Genomic DNA, 20,092 nt, shown 5'->3' on the forward strand with positions numbered 1-20,092 from the left:
TTTCAATTGACTTAAAACAGCAACGCATAATGACTACAACATAGTTTGTCTTAGATCACTGCAGTTAGTTAAATAAGGAAAAGCAAAAAGTGTTCATCAGCAAATGAAAACTCCAATAAGTCCAATGGGTGCTGTTTAAAAATTTGTAGTTGCGCTAACTTCCGCTAACTTCCCTTATGATCAGGTCACAATGGAAGTTATGCGATGTTATGACTTTTGCTACACTGGGCTGAGCATCATACCCAGTCCACACTCTCCGACTGCCACCACTTTGTCTCGGTTCCCCTGGATGAGGGCAAGAAGGTCAGCCAAATACTTCTCAGGGTTACCACTTTTCTCAAAGTCCTGGCATCGTGTGGGGTGGCAACCCACTGTACAGAAGAGAGACTCTGAAACATGAGAAAACATACACAGATGAAATGTTTGTTTAAGGACTAATATAAACATGCATAAGAAAGAACAAAGACTTCGTGAAAATATAAACTCAGTGAAAAACACCTATATGAATTGCATTTAAAATTATATCTATTTAGATGCATATGAATGAACTGTGTAAATCTGAAGATGGATAATTTACCCTCCCTTATTATCAAACTTACAAACCTACTAGCTAGCGCATAACCAATTGCGATGTAATGGTGCCTTAAAGGATTAGTGTCCAAATTTCACTACTGGTCATAATTAGAAAGATTATACTCTATTTAAACAGTTCATTACATGGAGGGATTCTGGGAAATGTAACAATTTAAATTAACCAAAAAAATTAGATTTACTGCCTCAGCAGGCATGGTAATAGCTGGCCAAACCAAGGATGGCTAGGCTATATATCCTGGAAATTCATATAACAATGATGTCATTTTCAACATGGATTCTAGCTACACAGAAGCAAATATTCTGTCATATGACACTGACATCTCTGGCTGGACTTCAGATTTTGAATTTGATCTTTGTCCAGCCACACTGGCAAGATGAATTGGTAAACTGTAGTTTTATACTGTGTTACACTCAACATGTTATTTCCACTGTCTGCTTCACAAGAAATATCATTCTACTCCCCGAGGTATTCAAAATTTATACAGATTTCTATCTACAATGACAAATGCATTCTATTGTTGGCATTCCACATAGCCTATGCCTAAATAGTGCAAAATTCTTCCGTCTTGTTCTATAAATCTATACCTTCCCAAGGGTTAAATCATCTGGAAACTTGAAAAAAATCCAGGTTTGTTTGAGAACCTGCTTTTATCACCTTAATCAGAACAGCTAACCATTTCATGGAAAAAAAAATTCGATATGCTTATTATCACTGGCAGCTTTTTTAACACCGCTCTAAAATGTCATAGCTCTGAATGCATAAACTAGTCTCATTATCTAGTGTTTTTAAGTACCATATTACTCAGATTATTGTACCATTTTTGTATATTTTTTAAACTCAATTTAAAAATATATACTGGGGTAGCTAATTATGAATATATAATAAACCTGGACAATAATCCTCTAAGATCAGCATTCACAAACCATGTGATTTGGCAAGCACCAGGGCTTCCTTAGCATCTTTCAGGCTTCCTCCTGTAATCATGATCTGTGACAAAAAAAAAAAAAAAAAAAAAAATGGACAAAAGAGCAAATTGATTAGGCAAGTCAGGCTTTTGTTATAATCTCTTCACTACAGAGCCAAATTTATATCTCTCTGAATTAAAGACACATGTACATTTCCAGGAACATCAGATATGAAAAGGAGTTATGATCATATTTATGCAAAAAGACCAGAACAAACAAGAAAACAATAACAAAGGCCAAGTGAAATCATTATTCTTTACAAAGCATCTAACACAATTAACAAATAGGCAGTGACTTATAATATTGTACATGGAATCATAATTTAGATTTCAACCAAATGCTTCAGGATGCTTTATATTACCAGTACCAATATAAAATCACTCATCCCTATCACAATTTAAGAAGCTTTATGATTAATATATTATTTATGCAAAAATGGCATGTAACAATAGTAACACTTAGTACATATATATATATATATATATATATACATACCTATTCATACTTGCATACCACTGTAAACTTATTTGGTAATAATAATAATTAAAAAATATAATAATAATAATAATAGCTACTGATTATTACTGATTGTTTTTGTCAATTTACATAATGTTGCATCAGTATTCTATATATGTATTTACCATGTACAATTACAATCCATCACAACATAAGTATCACTGTGGTAATTATTGTCAACATGTTTCATTGTAATAGGCCTCCAGGGAAGTGCAATCAGTATTTATTTGACTAAATATTCCTCGATAAATAAAGCTATCATTATTATTATTATATAAATGTTCATTTATTTGGTAGGCCCTATACCTTTTGAATGCCAATGTCAAAGGCTCTCTGCAGCACATCCTGGAAGTCATCTGTCAGAAAATAGAATACAGAAAAAAATAGTAGACTGGTAAATTCAGAATATAACATCATGCTTATAACCTTCATATCTGAAGACAAAAAAAGGATGAATTTGCTTTTATTGAAGAGGGATTAATTGCCCGAAGGATTAATTGCCCGAAGAAACAGACTCTAAGCTACAGAGAAGGAACGGGCAAATGAATGCCTGTCATCGAGAAATACAAAACTGTATGCCAAACTATTGCTAAGTATACATCTGTGTACATTCAATGTGGTTCTCTTTAGGTTTAATGTAATTTTTGAACATTATTTCGCTCATATCATAACAGTGTCTACTCATAACTGCCAGGTCCAGTACCAGAAAGATATTACATAAAGTGCCACCTCACTAGATGCAATATAAAATACAGCAGATACGGCACCCTACCCAGTTCCATAAGAGTGAAAAAATACTTGGCTTCATCACTACATGTTGCTCACCAATCCAGGGAAGTATACCAACATTCTTGATTTCAAAGTCTTACAAACAAATTAACTTTGGTTTGAACCCGTGGATCTCAGTTAAAAGATTAAAAAGAGTTTTATGAAATGTTTCAGTAACTGGGTTTTGTTTTGATTGAAAGCCTTGAACTACCAGTACATAGACATGCTTTAAATGTCGACAACAGTACAGTGTTAAAATGTTAGTTAAAAAAAAAAAGGCTGTTTTCACAAAAATTGGTGAACTGTCCTTCAGGTACTTAATCTAGTCAAGTGAGAAAAGATGTGATTAATAAATAATAAACTTTGGCATTAGTCATACCGTCATGTTTTCTAGAGCCTCTGTAAATGCCTCTAAAAACAGGATCTGAAAAGAAACAAAACTTTTATTACCGGTAACTTCTTCAATGTTAATCTTGGATGACGTCAACTGAAACTATTCTACTTCTCCAAACTACTGTGTTTAAACTACCATCAATACTATTCAAATGTTCCATTACAAGGTTACTGTGTATTTTTTTTATTTTTTATTTTTTGCTCCATTTTTATATTTCAGCATGATTTCATATAAATTCCATCATTATGCTGACTGTCCTTTGGCTAGTATGGGTTTTTTTACGAAAGGATCTGGCTTGATCCTTTATGGGTCGACTCCGAGTCTATGTCTGCAGTATTTTACCCGTTTGAAGGCCCCCAAAATCTTTTCTAACAGATATCAACCATCACAGTTCTACCAGAAAGAGTAGTTTGATGAATGATAAATGTGCCTCTTTAAAGGGATACAGAATCGTTTCTGACAGGCCAGTGTGAGCCATAGGCATGTCCAGGCTATGGTTAGCCCAAATTGAATATTAGACATGGCAGATTTATTGAAGCGTGACCTGAATTCCTGGATTTAACCCAGGAAACCCCATCTCCTTTGACAGCCAATCTACGCTGATTCTATGTATCGCTTTAAACAGACGAGGAATTACTCAAACTGGAAACTCAAAATTAGATAACAAATCCATCTCAGAATGCTCTAGGTGATAATGTGATTAAATATTAGACAAACAGCTACATGTAGGGGTCTACCACAAGAATACCAGTACACTGTATAAGAAAGCTGCTCACCAGTCAGATTTGCTCCGATATCTGGGGAAAACAAGAAAAGAAAAAAATACCTCTTAAATTGTGATCTGTATTTACTGTATACTGGGTAAAAGTGATTAAACAAAAGTTTGAAAAAAAGTTCATTTTTTATTGTAGACTTCAATTTGAATGATTAGGTTTAATAAAATTTGTACCGATAATGGTTCTACTTAATTGCTTGATGCACTAACAAGCCAGTGTTCCATATACATCTGTGTATTCATAATTAACATTTGTTTGCAATGCAAAACTATGGTAATAGAACAGATAAAGTAATAGTACAAATGGCAATGGGGCAACAAAGACAAGTCAGATAAGGCTCCACTATGAAGGCTGTTCCATCAAACACACTCCCCCATATAGGAGCTGTAACCTATAAACTGGTCCAGACAGAAAAATATAAATAAATTCAAAAGTTAGCAGTAATGACTTATTATGTACATTTTTCTGAATGACCAATAGAATAAAACCTGTAAAAATGTAATTAAAATTGCATTTTTAGCAATGAGCATTATCAGTGGAAAATCAAGTCACTCCCCCCCCCCCCCAACCCCGCCATCCCCCCATTCCCTCTCTCTTCAATCCATTGCTGATTTTGCAAAGGGGGTGAAACAGGACAGCTTGCAAGCCATTGGCCACAATGCAGAAGGTCATGCATTCTGTGACATCAGTAGTATCTGGCTGACACATGTATAGTGGAGAAGCATGGGCTCATATTCAACCAGGGTAAGGTGTAAACCATGAATAGAGTACGGTACATGTACAAGGCAAAACATTTATTTCTATCCCAAATATGCCATGCCAGTGATACCAATATCCACTCTTATCTTCCAAACTAGTTTAATGCCATCTTATCAGAACAAACAAATAAACAAATTACAAACCAATAAACTTGAACAAGTTGCGGGCAGAGGCTGCCATCCTTACTGCATGTACTTGTATCTTCCGAATTGAAAGTTGTATTTGTTACGTTTGTTGCTAGCATGGTAGAAGGGAGATAACTTAGTGTCATCTCTGCTTCATACCACTTCCGGCGGGTGATTTCAGCGTGAGGAATCACTGGAAATAAAGGAGGTTTTAAACTTAAACCAAAACTGATATTTTGGTTTGTTTCTAAGAGCAGATATTCACTGGTTTTATTAAGAAGAAACATAAGGATAGGTTTACAATCACTTGGGTATGTCTTTTTCAAAGAGCTACGTTTTCACTTTCTTTTTCCCTTGCAGCATGTTTTGTTGTTGTTGTAAAATTAGAAATGCATTTAACTTAAAAGAACTGGTAAGGAATTTCCACATCATGTGCCAGTCACATCGAAAAGGGTCACCGCTATTTGTCTGAATGAAATGTCCTATAGATGGATAGTTGCAGAGTGGGGTAACTCTCATCGAAGGACACGTTTTCGCGCGAGTTACAGGGAGAAACGGTTCCAAATATGTCGGATTGACGGTAAGGAACATTCTCTTACCGTTAGTCCGACACATTTGGAGCCGTTTCTCCCTGTAACTCGCGCAAAACGTGTCGTTCGATGAGAGTTACCCCACTCTGTAACTAGTAGATGGACTGCTATAAAAGTTATACTGTACTCATGGTAGTTGCGTAGTAAGTCGGAGATTTCTGTGACAGTTGTTAAGTTTGGCAACATTTTAAAAACCTGATGCAGTTGTTGTAGCTGTTTGTCGCAGAGTTTGTGGCAAAAGTTACTTATTGGATGGGTCTCCACGACCTTAAGTTTGTAGCTGCACATTCCTTAACTTGTTGACTGCCTATTTATTACAAGAACAATCTTGTTCAGTTATTTTCATTGCATCAGGTTTTAAAATGGAGCGTGCGCTGATGTGAGATTGTGACTATCATTGGCGCAGTAAAATTTTGCCGAACCCAATGTCAGCGCAATCTTGGACTATTGCAGAGTGTTGTCTCATTTGAGCATCACAGTGGCAAAAGTTAGTAAGTGAAACAGGTGTGGGATTCACGGTAAGGAATGTTTACCAATCTTCACTCGCACATTCAAACTTTTTGAGCAGCAACCCTGGTCAACGGAATGTCCCTACAAGTTAACTAACCTGTTCTTAGTGTGGCCTAAAAAACCCCACCATTTGCAATCGCACAAAATTCGCCGAAAAGAACATTTTCAGTGTCTACCATACAGTGACCGCCATCTCAATCATGTGACCATTTGTTCAAGTATTGATTGTGAGATAGTTTGGGCTCGTAGCCATACATCTGCTTGCATTTACATTTGGCAGACGATAAGATAAATTCAGTTCATTACTGCTCAAGCAGTAATTATTTTTCATGTGTGATTACCAAGGACCCTTTTTGGAGAGTTCCAGTACAGGCTAGCTAATTACAGTGGTCACTCTGATGACGTTGATTTATGCTGGTAGTGAAGTTTTAATGTACACATAAAGAGCTTCAGATGTTCCTCACCATAAGTCTGACACATTTCTGGCTGTTCCTTTGTGTAACTTGTGCATCTGTAAAACAATGTCTATTTTATGGTAAAAAAACACAGGCATCAAGCTATAATATGTCATGGTTGTGCTTCTTTGTTTTTACAGAAAAAGATGAGTTTGTTTGGAGGTACTAACTTCGGGACAGCAACTGTGTTTGGCGGAGGCACATCAACTTCAAACACCTCAAATAATGCTGTGGAGGTTAGTTGTGGAATTTTGTGCATAATGTTCTTCAGAGTTTTTTGTTTTAATATTTATCTAATGCAGACTGAATTTATCATATTTGTGACAAAATAATGCAAATTTAAGTAGCCCATCAATCACTAGGACTGATTTTATTTAGTACCAGCCTATGACATCGAATCCTTGATCCACCTGTCTACACTGTAGGGCCTTTTGGGTGGTTTTACACTAAATTTGTCACAGGTCGTCAGTTACTTGCCAAATGGTGGTACATGTACTTTATTTCAGCTTCCTGCAATCATGGAACTGTCGTAGTGCACTTCGTCAGGCAGAATGAATGAAAAATATTTGTGAACATGTGATTAAAACAAATATTATTAGTCATTCATTCCGATAGGAAAAATGTGTCCTTGTAAATTAAGTCATAGTCACAGTAATGTAATCTCTGTACATGCATTTAAGAGAATGGAGAAAAACAAAGGGCGTCTTGTACAAGGGAAATTTTTTCTTCTTGACAGGTGACTTCTCCACCTGATGACAGTGTCAGTTGTCTCAAGTTCAACCCTCCCGCCCTTCAGATGACTTTCTTAGTGGCCGGCAGCTGGGATAATAATGTGAGCAATGTGCTAGTATAGCTGGATCTCATTTCGATGACTGGAATATTGATTGTAATAATAATGCTTCAAATATTTGTGAAACTTAAATGTTAAGCGTAATTTGTAAATGTTTAAACTAATAATCCAGAAATCTAGAATAATTATGTATGTATAAATTCCTCTGAAAAGAAGTGCTTTAGAAGTTGAAAAGTTTGAAGATTTTACAGTATATTTTATACTGCAAAGATGCACGCAAGCACAGGCTTGCATGTAGTTCCTCTCCTGTGCTGTTTTCCTTTTAATAGTCTCATCAGTTAACTTTAGCAAGAGTCCACTGAGTTGTGGTTAAGATTATAACCTCATGACTTTTTGCTGTTTCTTCTCTCAGGTGCGCTGCTGGGAAATTCAACCAAGTGGTCAGTCAGTACCTAAAGCTCAACAGACTCACACTGGACCAGTACTAGCCTGTGACTGGAGTGATGTGAGTTTCCTGTGTACATTTGCTGAGTTCGTTCATGTGTGACATTTCAGGTAAAAGGTGTCTTCGTACATGTATCTCCTCACTGGACGGCATGGTAATAGAGCATCTTGATGGGTGGGTGTCATGTATGGTGCCTTTAATATGGTGTTACTTTGAGTCAACATACTCCAGTATATTGGCATTGGGACCACCCTGCTGCAACAAGACATCTTTGTGATATGGCTGAAAAATGACAATACACACTCAGGGAACAAATCACTTCATTTAATTCTCCAATTATTTTCTTTTGTTTGATCACACGTGCATCAAGTTATGTATGTTAGTATATAATCATAAATTCATTTTTATTGTGGAACTATATAGTTCATCAGTGTATATCCTTTATAGATAGAGAGAGATACACAAGTGGTTAGTTTCAGTGCATTATTGGTTTAAATTTTTTCATCAGTCACATTTTATCTTTTTGCAGAAGATAATCATATTAAATTATAAAATAAAACATTGGAACCTGACTTGCAGGATTTGACAACATTTTATGGAATATAATTGGAAACTTTTATATAAATTTTACCAAGGCTTAACAAAACTTTTGTTACATAAGTAAAACAGTTGTTTTGGTATTAAAACATTGCAGTTTGTCACCCACAAGAGTTGTACAACCATAAACAATTGCGAACATTTTCTGTTGATGCCAACAGTAGCTATATCTGCTGTTGATATGGTAATCACAAATGTTGTCTTTTTCCATATTCCTTGTGGGGTCTCTGGGGTGAAAAGAATAGAACCTCAGCCCTCTAGGCAAGCTTGTCATATAAGGCAACTAACCTAGAGCTCTCCTATGTGAGCTTGGTGAATACAATAGGCTCACATCTTCTGTGTTGTGTGAGAGGCAACTGGGGACCTGTTTGCCGTGGGTTGTAACCTGTAATCTCTGATGGGATCATGGTGGCTGAGGGCGTTTTGTCTTGCGAGATCCTCAAGTCCAACACGCCACTTTGGCCCTTACTTGCAGAGAGACGGGAAGTTGGATGGGCCCAGTCTGGCTGGGTCATGTCTTGCCTCTGCATGATCCCAAATTCCTCCTTTACAACACTCTTTAGAGAATAAATGTTATTTCTCAAATTTCATTTGTGGGACAACGTTTGAGGCGAAGGCTCATGGATCGCTCGGATATTACAGGTCTGATTTGTGACCTTCTTAACTGGGTGGGAGATGGAGGAGCTGGTGGTGGGGAATTGGATGTGCTCATCGATTCCATCTAGTCGAGTATATCTCATGTGGAGTCCTTGGTGTGTTTCCAGCTGGGTATCCTCAGGTGTAGGCATCGCCCTTGCTGGCACACTGTGGTGGGTGGGGAACACATGGGGTAAATTTTTATTGTATATATGCCATGTCTCCCTTAAATCTTTCTCCAAATGTCTCAGATATATATATATCAGGTCTTCCTCTCAGCGGACTTCAAGTGCCGATAAAAAGTTGGAAGCTTTATTGGACTCGCTTGATAATGGACCGGACAGTTGGCTGGCTTTTATTGTTGTCTCAACTAATAGTGAACATAAGCAGGCCAAAAATTCACCCCTTTATCATAAAAAGAACTCTTCAGAGCATAGCAGGTACTTTGCAAAATGTGAAGAAACTGAGATCCAAAGACATCCTCATCGATTGTTTCTGGCAGCAACAGCCCGAAAATTGAGTGAGGTGCTTCACTACGAAGAAAGCTGGTAACATCCTTAAGCTACATACATATTTGTTGACGTTTAATTCTACCCTGCTTCCGTTGCATATCTACACTGGCTCATACAGGGTTAGTGTGGAATTATGTCTCCCTAACCCAACGTGGTGTTCCAATTGCCCAAAATTTGATCATACCAGGGGCCAGTGTTAAAATAAACTGGTTTGTTTCCAATGTGTCAGTGAAGGTCATGATGGTTTCGACTGCAGCAACACAGCTAAATGTTGCAATTGCAGTGATCACATGGCCTCCTTTAAAGACAGTACACTTTTTGTTAAGGAAAACCATATGATAAATTTAAAAATTAATAATAATATATCTTATCAGTAGGCCCGCAAATTGGTCTCACCCTCTAATACTTCACTGCAGTCTTTGTTTTCCAATGTGGTCATACGAGCAGCATCTGTTGCCTTTCAGACTTCATTGACTTGGCATATTGGAAATGACAAACCGGAATCTACCTCTGTGGAGCGTTCTGCTCAATCTGCGCGTAGTTTCTTGCGCAGTCCAGACTAATCTGATACAACAGATAAAACCAGTAAATACAGAACAAACTGATAAACCTGAACCTAATCACTCCAAAAACAAAAATAATGCCTAATGTTAGTCCAAAAGTAAATCTCAATATAATAATAAACCTAATAAACCCAGTGGCCCCACAGAGTATCCCTGTAAGGCCACTAGTTACTCTGTCCAAAAAAGTTTGGATTGTTGGAGGACGTTTGGTCCTTTAACATTAGGTGCAGATGTGATGAATACATCACCTGCACCAGGGAGATCTTCCAATTGATTCTCCAAGGAAGGGTTGTCCCCAGTCAAAACATAAAGAGAAATCTCGTTTATGTCACCCTCCATAATGTCAATGTATGACAAAATTATACAGTGGAATTGTCAAGGTCTTAAGGTAAACTTTATTAAATTAACACATCTAGTCCAATCAGTAAATCCTATTACCTTTTGTCTTCAGAAAATTCACCTGAAGACATCTGACAAAGATAAAATAATTATTCAAAATTATTCTCTTTAAAGTACCTATTGTAATGAGAAAGAGTGAGCTACAGGCGGCTCCTCTATCTTCATAAATAGCGATATTATTCACAGCCCTGATGTCCTGGATAAAGAGCTTCAGCCTGTGGCTGTTCGTGTTTCATTGTCTGAAACAATCACATTGTGTTCAGTGTATATTCCTCCGAACACTTCTTTGTCAGCGTCCCATAACCCCTATGAGGTAGTAATAACATAAATAATATGTCAAAATACTGGAAGACTTCTTATCTGAGGAGCACATGTTATTTTAATGATGGTTCTAATACATATTTACATCCAGGTGATGAGGCTTATTCTGCTGTCAATCTCACTATCACAGATCCATCACATCTCCTGGATTTTTCTTGGAAGGTACATGATGATCTTTGTGGTAGTGACCATTTTCCCATTATCTATAGAATATCACTTCTAATTCTTTAAAACGTGTAACTAGGTGGAAGTTCGATAAGGCAGATTGGATCATATTTGAGATGTTCTGGCTGATGTCACTCCAGAGACACTTAATGCAGCAGATGATCCTATATTAAAGTTTAATGAGCATGTTTTACGAGATGCCGATAGAACTATCCCTAAGACCTCAACAAATCCAAAACCCGAAGGTAAACCCTGGTATGACAATGAATGCCGTAAAGTCATAAAGGACTGGAAAAAGTCTGAACGGAAATTTAATCGTTGGCCTTCTGATAATAATTAAAATCAGATTCATATTTTTAGGGTCAAGGCTCGTTGATTACTCAATTCCAAGAGACGATCTTGTGGGCAGAACTTTCTTTCAGGCATTAGGTCTTAAACATCCATGCATAAGGTCTGGAACATGGTTCAGAAACTTGAGGCCAAAAATAATAAAGCAAATGTCCAGCATTTGGAAGACGAGGATACTATATTAACTCCCCTGATATAGCTATAGCTGAAACAATTTCTAAGAAAACTTTTTCTGAGAATTATACAGCAGAATTCCAACATATTGAAAACCAGAAGGAGAAAATTAAATTGTCCTTATCTTCTAAAAACTTAGAAGATTATAATCGTCCATTTAATATCGATGAACTAGGAACTGTATTAAAAAAGGCACATAGTACTGCATGTGGTCCTGATAACGTATATTGTGAGTTTAAGAAACTAACAAGTCGCTTTCTAATATACAGTGTAGTTTTTGGCAAGGTCGATCACCTTGTCCGATTTATAACCTTCATTTGAGATGGTTTTATTAATAATGAACATGTGGTGTCGATATTTTCCGAAATGAAAAAGCCTATGACACCACATGCAAATATAGTTTTTTAAAGGACCTGTCTGATATGGGCCTTAAAGGTCGATAACTGATATTTATATCAGAGTTTTTAGCTGATCATCAGTTTAAGAATCTGGTGGGGTCCAGTCTTTCTGACTCCTATGAACAGGAAATGGGTGTTCCTCAGGGCAGTATATTATCTCCAACACTGTTTAGCATAAAAGTAAATAGCTTACCCAAAATATTTAGATCTTTCACAGAGGGTTCTTTATATGTGGATGATTTCCTTATGTGCCACTGTCAGCTGCAGCTTGGAAAAACGAAATTTCTTGTTGACCCTGATTTAAAATTTTGTGGTAAACAGATTAAAATTGTTGGTGAAACCAAATTTTTGGATACAATATTTAATAATGAATTATCTTTTATACGTTGTATAAAAAGGCTTAAAGCTAAATGTACAAAGGCTCTCAATATAATTAAGGTTGTGTTTAGCACCAGTTGGGGTGCTGAATGGTCTATTTTATTAAACCTATATCGTTCTCCGGTGAGGTGTAATTTGGATTGTGGGTCCATCATGTACGGTTCCGCTAAGAAGTCGTATATAAAAATGTTGGATCCTGTTCATCACCAAGGTTTTCGGCTCAGCCTCGGTGCTTTTAGAACCTTGCCAGTAGTTACCAGTGGAAATTGCCTTATGCTGATATTTGTTCGAGCATTCTGAAATATGTTCGTCACCTTTGGGATTTATTTATTTATTTGATTGGTGTTTTATGCCATACTTAAGAATATTTCACTTACACGACAGCAGTCAGCATTATGGTGGGTTCAAACCTGGCAGAGCCATCCGCAGGTTGCTGGCAGACCTTCCCACGTACGGCTGGAGAGGAAGCCAGCATAAGACTGAGATTTACAAGTGCATAATTAACTGCATGCTATTCACCCTGTCATTGGCTATAATTTTTACACTTATGGTATTTCTCACGAAATGACTAAGTAGTTTTAACACGGTGCCGTGTTGGGCATTCTCGTTTGACACACAATTATATTCTTGATGGGAGCAGTACTCCCGAGTGTGTTGGATGTGATGCTCAATATGGCATTGAACATATCTTAGTTTATGGTGTAGACTTTGCTCGTGTTAGTGAAAAGTTCTAGATCTTCAATACTATATTCGATTTATTAGACACCATTGCTGACAATGCTGTCATTAAATATTTAAAGGGCATTGGCCTGTATAATAAAACATAGTTTTATATATACAGATAACCTCTATATACATGCATACAAGTTTCTACATTACGTATTATAAAAACGATATGGTTTTCGAGTTTTATCTAAGGTTTGGTTCTTTTTAACTGTTTTTAAAGATGTTCATCTATTTTTTAAAATTTTTGCTTTTCATTCCATTGAAAACCATTCAGTGTCTCCCGTTTTAATCTTGTTCTCACAATGATATGGCTGGAAGATTGCTGATGCGGCGTTAAGCCATAATCATCCATTCTTTTTCCATATTTACAGGATGGCACTAAAGTGTTCACCGCTTCCTGTGATAAAACGGCTAAAATGTGGGATCTCAACAGCAATCAGGCCATGCAGATCGCGCAGGTTTGTGAAGTGCTGTGATTATTTCGTTCATTTCTAAGTTGTTACGTTAAAAATTTGAAAAACCTTATTTCATGTTAATTATTCCAAATGTAAAAATTGGGTTGAAAGAAACTTGGAAGTGCTTAAAAGAATATAAAAAGTATATTATACTGTGAATTTTTCAGCATGATGCACCAATAAAGACATGCCATTGGATTAAAGGTACTTCTTACAGTTGCTTGATGACAGGTAGTTGGGATAAAACACTCAAGGTATGTAATCTATGATGTCTGCACCTTTGACCAATTAAATATGGGAAGTATTTGAACTTTTATGAGTATTATGGCTTGTAAATACAGCTTGTGATATAAATATAAGTGATTTGTTAGCAGTCTGTTCAATGTTTTTAGCTCACCTGTACATGTCACACTTGTTGGCATTGGTATCCAATATCAGAGAAAGCAATATGAAACAAAATGTTAGCAGTCGTATCATGAAAAGTACTGCATGTATTGAGCACAGGTTTTTCACTCATGTGTAGCAGAATAACATTAATTTGCATATTAAATACCAAAAATTTAAAAAACTCATGACTTTGTGTATTAGAATCAATGTCAAAGTAAATATTAGGGGTGGTATCAAGAAGTACTGCATATGTTGAGCTGAAGTCTTCCACACACAACGAACACAATAACACAGTGGGGATATTCCATCGTTAATTTGCTGTGTGCATATTTATTAGCGTTGTAACAAAATTCATGACTGCAGTACTTCATGTATTGTGCTGAAGTTTTCTGTTCATTGTCTGCCTTAGGCAAGCTTTTTGGTAATCCTGCTGCCAAATCTAAATTTTAACAAACATTATATTATCAGTAATTGCTTAGCTCTTTATTAAAGAACAGGTGTCCATTCCACAGAGCCATTTAAAATTTAAAAACTTTCCACAATGCTCAGTTTTTGGTACTGATAGTTGAAATTTGAATACATTTGGCTTAAGATAACACTAATAAGGACAAAATTTTACTTTATAAGACCAAAAAATAACCTTTAAGTTCATATAGTTTTGACTTAAGTCAGAAATGTCTTTGTTGAATGGGAGCCAGTTTTTGACTTGAAGTGAGAATTACTGTGGATTTATACATTCATCTGTTTCCCTTGGTGTAATGAAGTGCTCCTTGTTATTAACGTTCAGTCAGAATTAACTGTTTTTCTTTGGTTTCAGTTCTGGGACACTAGAACTCCTAATCCTATGATGACCATCCAGCTGCCAGAAAGGTGCTACTGTGCTGATGTCGTAAGATGTTCATGTTTTTACTGTATTTTACCTAAAATTTCATCCATAACCAAGTTACTGAGACTCATTTTGCCTGAGGTTTGAGGTTTGTTTGGACGATAGCGTGATATATGTGGCAAAAGATTTTCTTGGGTTGGCATGTATTTGTGTTTAAAAAATTGTTTTTCACATTTCTAGAAGGAGCACAATACTCACGGTGGCCCAACTTTATAATGCAGAAAGGATTGGATGCTACTGCAGAAATAAATGTTGGAATAAAAAATATTTAATATGCATTATTTTGCAGAGAAAGTAAAAAAAAAAAAATTGCCAGGGTTGCTTGGTCATCTGATTTTGCGTGGGAAAGCAATAATGCCTGTCCTTGTACATGTACATGTAGTTTATTGCTCTTTGTTTCAGTGTTGCTCAATCAGATTGTAAAGAGGTTATTAAATATTTTTAAAAGTACTTTAATACTGTTCACTGAAAGTGTAATAAGCTAGAAGCTCTTTCGGCTTTCTTTAATAATAATTACTTTTAAGTTATACCAATTTTACTAATGGACTTTACAGACTTGATTAATGTAGCTAATGGTTATTTGGGAAGGTTTACTGAGCTGACATGGCACCTTTGTACTGAACCTAACCAATCAACTGATTGCCCTTTACTTTTAAATTAGCCAATGCTTCCTATCCTTGATGGTTTTCTGAGAGTGTTACTTTACTGCGGATAATTTACTGGCCAAGCCTCTCATTTCCAAGATGGCCACATGTTTGTCTCCTGAATAAGTTGGAGACATTCAGTGGTATTATCCTTAATTGTCTTGTCTGGGCTGATGTGTCTGAGACTCTCATCATCCAACCAGTGTTCAAAGCAGTGTGCTTTTATCCAACTTCCACTGGTTTGGCTGTAGCTTGTGTACCATGCAAAGAGCACAAGTTTTCTCCATCCCAGTTTCCTCTCCACTGAACCCAAACTGCTGTCATATATGTTCAAGTGTAATATACTAGAATACTTTGCTATTGCAGAATAAATAAATACATAAAATAGTAAGTATGCATGTACACAGATATCTTAATATGGGCATGATATGGATACCTTGTGTTTTGGTTGGCGTGATGACCTTAATGTTATCCTCAGATTAAATTGTTTGTTAAAACACATGTAGAGAAATGACTATCACATCTTGATGAAAAAATAAAAGAACAATTTTTGAGACATTTTGTGAAAGGTGACTATGGCAGGAAGTTACTGTATTTAACGTTTTTCTCACAGATTGTCTTGTATTTTCTGTGCAGAAATATCCAATGGCAGTTGTTGGCACGGCTGGCCGTGGGCTCATAATTTACCAGCTGGAGAACCAGCCACAAGAGTTCAAAAGGATTGACTCACCTCTCAAGTATCAGGTATAATCAGATATTCTTTGGACAAATGATTTATAGAAAACCCCCATCTATTCTGTTTGGGGCATTTTTTTTTCTTTTAGAGCAGCATTTCTTTATTATACTTCTGTGATTTAGATTATTATTTGTTTAGATTATTATTTTCTGAGTGATTAGCTAATTATTCCCTAACTACCACAGCTACAAATGTTGTAGAGATATGTAGCGCATTTAACTTCGGGGTACTGAACATTAAATATGCTTCATGAAACTCATCCCAGGCCTAGTTCCCCTCCACAAAGAACACCATGTTATCAATTTTTTGCATATTTTATGTCATTTTACTCATGTAATGCACAACTGGCCCATTTTATTTCAGCATCGATGTGTCAGCATTTTCATGGACAAAAAGACAAACATGCCCACAGGATTTGCTCTTGGCAGCATTGAAGGTCGTGTGGCCATACACTATGTCAATCCTACAAACCCTAAAGACAATTTTACCTTCAAATGTCACAGGTCAAATGGACAAACAGGAGGAATACAAGATATCTATGCAGTAGGTAGTCATTTTAGTCAGAATATCTCTTCCAAACTATCTTATTTTAGTATTTTAAAATGTAATGGTTATTACAAATTGACATTCATGTATCAAAACGTTACATTCCCCAAACAAAAAATTTATCCTTTATTGTTTGTTTGGCAACCAATGAAAACGAAATTTTGAGATTCAACATCACAACATGATGGTGATGTTTCTTGTGCCTTGACGTCATCACTTTATGGCAAAGACTAATTTATTTAATTCCGGCCGTGGGAAGGTCTCTCAGCAACCTGCAGATGGTCATGGGTTTCCCCCGGGCTCTGCCCAGTCTCCACCCACCATAATGCTGGCCGCCATCGTATAAGTGAAACATTCTTGAGTACAGCGTAAAACACCAATCAAATAAATAAATAAATAAATTTATTTAATTCCTTAAGACATTCAGTAAACTATATATTTCAGAAAATAAGCCCTACATTGTGGATGATATTAATTATTGTATATACCCACTGATTAATCCTCATGTGCTGTAAAGCAACAATAACATGGATCAAAGGAAAATCACCATGATGTCTTGACATATATCGATATCGAAATATCAATCAAAAATGCCCTTTTTTGTTTGAAAGCAGAACTTATTTACAAAAGTTATTACCAGTTACCAATGATAATTCAAGGACACACTGATTTAAAGTTGTATTTGGCATAGACAGTTGATTATTATACTGCTGTATTGTTAAACCAATGCTGAAACAGAGCTGAATACTAGTCATGCTTTAAATTTTGGTCTTACTTAAAACTGACCAATATGATTTACCTTTACACCTTTGTCTGCCAGGTGAATGACATAGCCTTCCATCCAGGTCATGGCACACTAGCCACTGTTGGCTCAGATGGACGCTACAGCTTCTGGGACAAAGATGCTCGCACCAAACTGAAAACCTCTGATCTGTTTGACCAGTCCATATCAACCTGTTGTTTTAACTCCCAGGGAAATATTTTTGGTTTTGCATCCAGCTATGACTGGTCTAAGGTAAGATAACCATTGTTTGATTACTGATGAAGTTCTTTGTGAGTGTAATTTTCATTTGTAAAGTTTCCGAGATCAGCTGAGTATTGCTTAGTCGCTACCTGATTTGATGACTTCAGTAGGATATGTTTTAAGACAAAATGAGATCGCTGTGAGTTCAGCTATGTGTGGGAAGGTCTGGCAGCAACCAGTCGATGGTTGTGGGTTTCCCTCGGGCTCCGCCAGATTTCCTCCCACCATAATGCTGGGTGCTGTCGTACAGGTGAAGGCATAAGGAACTTCGAACTTTTGAGAAAACTGCACCATTTTACATGAACAGAGAATCCACCTTCTAAACTGGAGATCCAAGTTCAATCCCAAGTTTGATCATCCCTATGTAAGAGACAGGTGTGCCAAAAAAAAAAAAAAATAAACCCAAACATTTGTTTCAGATTTAGTGTTTGCAAAGCATTTTTTTTAGCAGCAGGTTGTATAGAAAGTAGTTGCATCGGTAGTGTTATAACAATGAAGTAAGCATGACCAATATTCTTTCTTGCAGGGACACGAAGGATATGACCCCCAGAAGATGAAACCTCATATCTATGTGAAGTCCTGTTATGATGAACTAAAACCGAGCGCCAAGAAAAGCTGAATCTTTTATCATCAAAAAGACATTATTCAATGACAGTGAACTGAATACAGACATGCTGTTGGCGTAGTTTTAACATCCTACTTGTAAATAGCATCGTGGAAACAATGTTTCTATGTTTATTTGAATATATTACAACTGATCAAGGAGTAATTTCCAACGAGTCAGGTTTTTTTTTTTTTAAGTCAGAAGTTGAAAATTTTGGATGGCAGAAGTTAAACAGGGAACACTTGAAAAGCGTGATTGATCAGGCAAATATATTGAATTTTGGACTTTAGGGGCCATAAAGCGAAGTTTATATTAGGTTTTACATTTTGTCTCCATTCAAAACCTGCCATTATAGATTATGTTCTTTTGCTTTGGTTAAAGTGTCAGGCATGTCCACAGCATGTGAGAAGTCTTTGATGTATGCCCATCAGCACTTAGTGTTCCCCAAGGGACAGGACTGAAGATATATCAAGAGGGCGTGAGGAGAGAGCGAGGGGTGTTGGGGTGGGGTTTGGAGGTGCAAGGTTATTGTTGTATAGAATGCTGTGTTAAAATGACAAACCATTATCATGTGACTTTTGCAATAAAGTATCAGATACAACAAGATGTTGTAATGAGTGTGAGTTTGTGCCAAACTTAAACCTTTTAACCGTAAGTTTTTTTAGTCAGTATCACCAATAACATGGAAAATGTGCTCAGTCATGGCCATCTAAAGACAATAAATTGGTCTGGCATTGGAAGCTACATGTAGGTATTTTGGTCCCAAAGGTAGACCTGGCTACCGATGGAAACCGACATACTTTTTTAATAGTCAATGCTTTTCTTTGGTAAATAGTACTTTTTTCTGCTCTTAGTTTGATCACCCAGATACTAGTAATATATTTTTGCTAGTTGTCCTTGGCAGCTACTACATGTATTGTCCTTTTCTGTTTACTAGGACTGCATCATGTCTATGGCATTATACTTTATATATATATATATTTTTTTTTTTTTTTCGTGGTGCTTTTTGGTAACACCAAATAATCGTTGATGCTTATGTGACCATTTCACGGGTCTATAACGACATTATGTATGCTTAGAGGGTTTTATGTTTTTTTTAATTTTTCAGGCATATTAGAACGAGGAACCATTAGGTGTGTGTGTATACTGTGTCTTCTGGTGGAAGGGCGAGTCCATGCCGCCACAAAAGTATCATGTCGAAGACACCAGACATGACACCTACCCAGTTACAATATACTGTCACCGCCGACGGGGTCAACCATTCCTGTTTCCTTGCTCTTACCTCGCAATGCTAAGCAGGAATCGACGCAGCAACAAGTAGCATTTTTGAAGTCTTTCATATGACTGGACCTCAGTTTTTGACGATCGTTGAAGACCACTTGTCTTCCACCAATATTGTGGGCAAAATCTGTTCGGTATATAACTAGTACTCTGATTGCCTTCACCCATAAAACTTGTGGATGGAGGTGATATTGTGAAAAATTCTTTAATATGGCACTTAACGACAATGAAATAAATAAAGGAAATGAAGTGATCTATTGATTGGACATTACATTGCTTAAAGATTTATATCTGGATTGGGTAGATATAGTGCTGCAACACAGAAAAAATCTGGTAAGTCTGTTGGTTGCTTTATGTATGCCAGAACAAGCGGCATCAACAACATTATCATGTCATACCAACAGTGTGTACCTGTGACGCTAGGTGTGCATGATCTTTGATTTATCTATTTTTATTTGATTGGAGTTAAACAACATACTAAAGATTATTTCACGTAAACGACGGGCGCCAGCACTGTGGTTGCTGGAACAGATTCCCAAGATCGACCATAGAGAAAGCCAGCATGAGCTGGATATGAGCTCACAGGAACCGTATTGGTGAGACGCTCCTTGGTCATTGTGATAC

The 20,092-nt window shown here is 36.7% G+C and overlaps 2 protein-coding genes across 5 annotated transcripts in view; one reads left to right on the forward strand and one right to left on the reverse strand.

Moving 5' to 3' along the window:
* The window catches only part of LOC135470503 (deoxyribonuclease TATDN1-like), a 55,908-nt gene that overhangs the window by 3,847 nt on the left and 31,969 nt on the right, over positions 1-20,092 (reverse strand). For 2 of the 3 annotated variants that reach the window (XM_064749485.1, XM_064749486.1), the window contains exons 2-6: positions 4,015-4,035; positions 3,224-3,268; positions 2,383-2,432; positions 1,519-1,582; positions 243-389 (exon numbers count right to left, since the gene is read on the reverse strand). In XM_064749485.1, the coding sequence (XP_064605555.1) occupies positions 243-389; positions 1,519-1,579 (208 nt within the window). In that variant the 5' untranslated portion in view covers positions 1,580-1,582; positions 2,383-2,432; positions 3,224-3,268; positions 4,015-4,035. Of the gene's footprint in view, positions 1-242; positions 390-1,518; positions 1,583-2,382; positions 2,433-3,223; positions 3,269-4,014; positions 4,036-4,916; positions 5,011-20,092 lie in introns of those variants that run through there. The other variant, XM_064749484.1, reaches the window with a different exon arrangement.
* Positions 5,072-18,772, forward strand: LOC135471103 (mRNA export factor-like). 2 transcript variants are annotated; one of them, XM_064750163.1, is made up of 12 exons: positions 5,577-5,631; positions 5,942-6,006; positions 6,594-6,689; positions 7,190-7,285; positions 7,656-7,748; positions 13,277-13,363; positions 13,528-13,614; positions 14,565-14,636; positions 15,914-16,021; positions 16,377-16,556; positions 17,380-17,574; positions 18,110-18,772. In XM_064750163.1, the coding sequence occupies exons 3-12, from the start codon at positions 6,600-6,602 to the stop codon at positions 18,200-18,202; spliced, it is 1,101 nt and encodes a 366-aa protein (XP_064606233.1). In that variant the 5' UTR covers positions 5,577-5,631; positions 5,942-6,006; positions 6,594-6,599; the 3' UTR covers positions 18,203-18,772. The 2 variants fall into 2 exon arrangements, with proteins under 2 accessions (XP_064606232.1, XP_064606233.1); XM_064750162.1 differs by lacking the exons at positions 5,577-5,631; positions 5,942-6,006 and adding an exon at positions 5,072-5,209.

The sequence above is a fragment of the Liolophura sinensis genome, chromosome 7, assembly GCF_032854445.1.
Source record: "Liolophura sinensis isolate JHLJ2023 chromosome 7, CUHK_Ljap_v2, whole genome shotgun sequence".
Classification (NCBI taxonomy): domain Eukaryota; kingdom Metazoa; phylum Mollusca; class Polyplacophora; order Chitonida; family Chitonidae; genus Liolophura; species Liolophura sinensis.

Bases quoted from the DNA above. Each gene is read 5' to 3' on its own strand.
- LOC135471103 (XM_064750162.1), top strand. From the start codon at position 6,600: ATGAGTTTGTTTGGAGGTACTAACTTCGGGACAGCAACTGTGTTTGGC. The intron at 14,637-15,913 runs GTAAGATGTTCA...TTTTCTGTGCAG, and splicing joins GGTGCTACTGTGCTGATGTC to AAATATCCAATGGCAGTTGT. The intron at 16,557-17,379 runs GTAGGTAGTCAT...TTTGTCTGCCAG, and splicing joins GAATACAAGATATCTATGCA to GTGAATGACATAGCCTTCCA.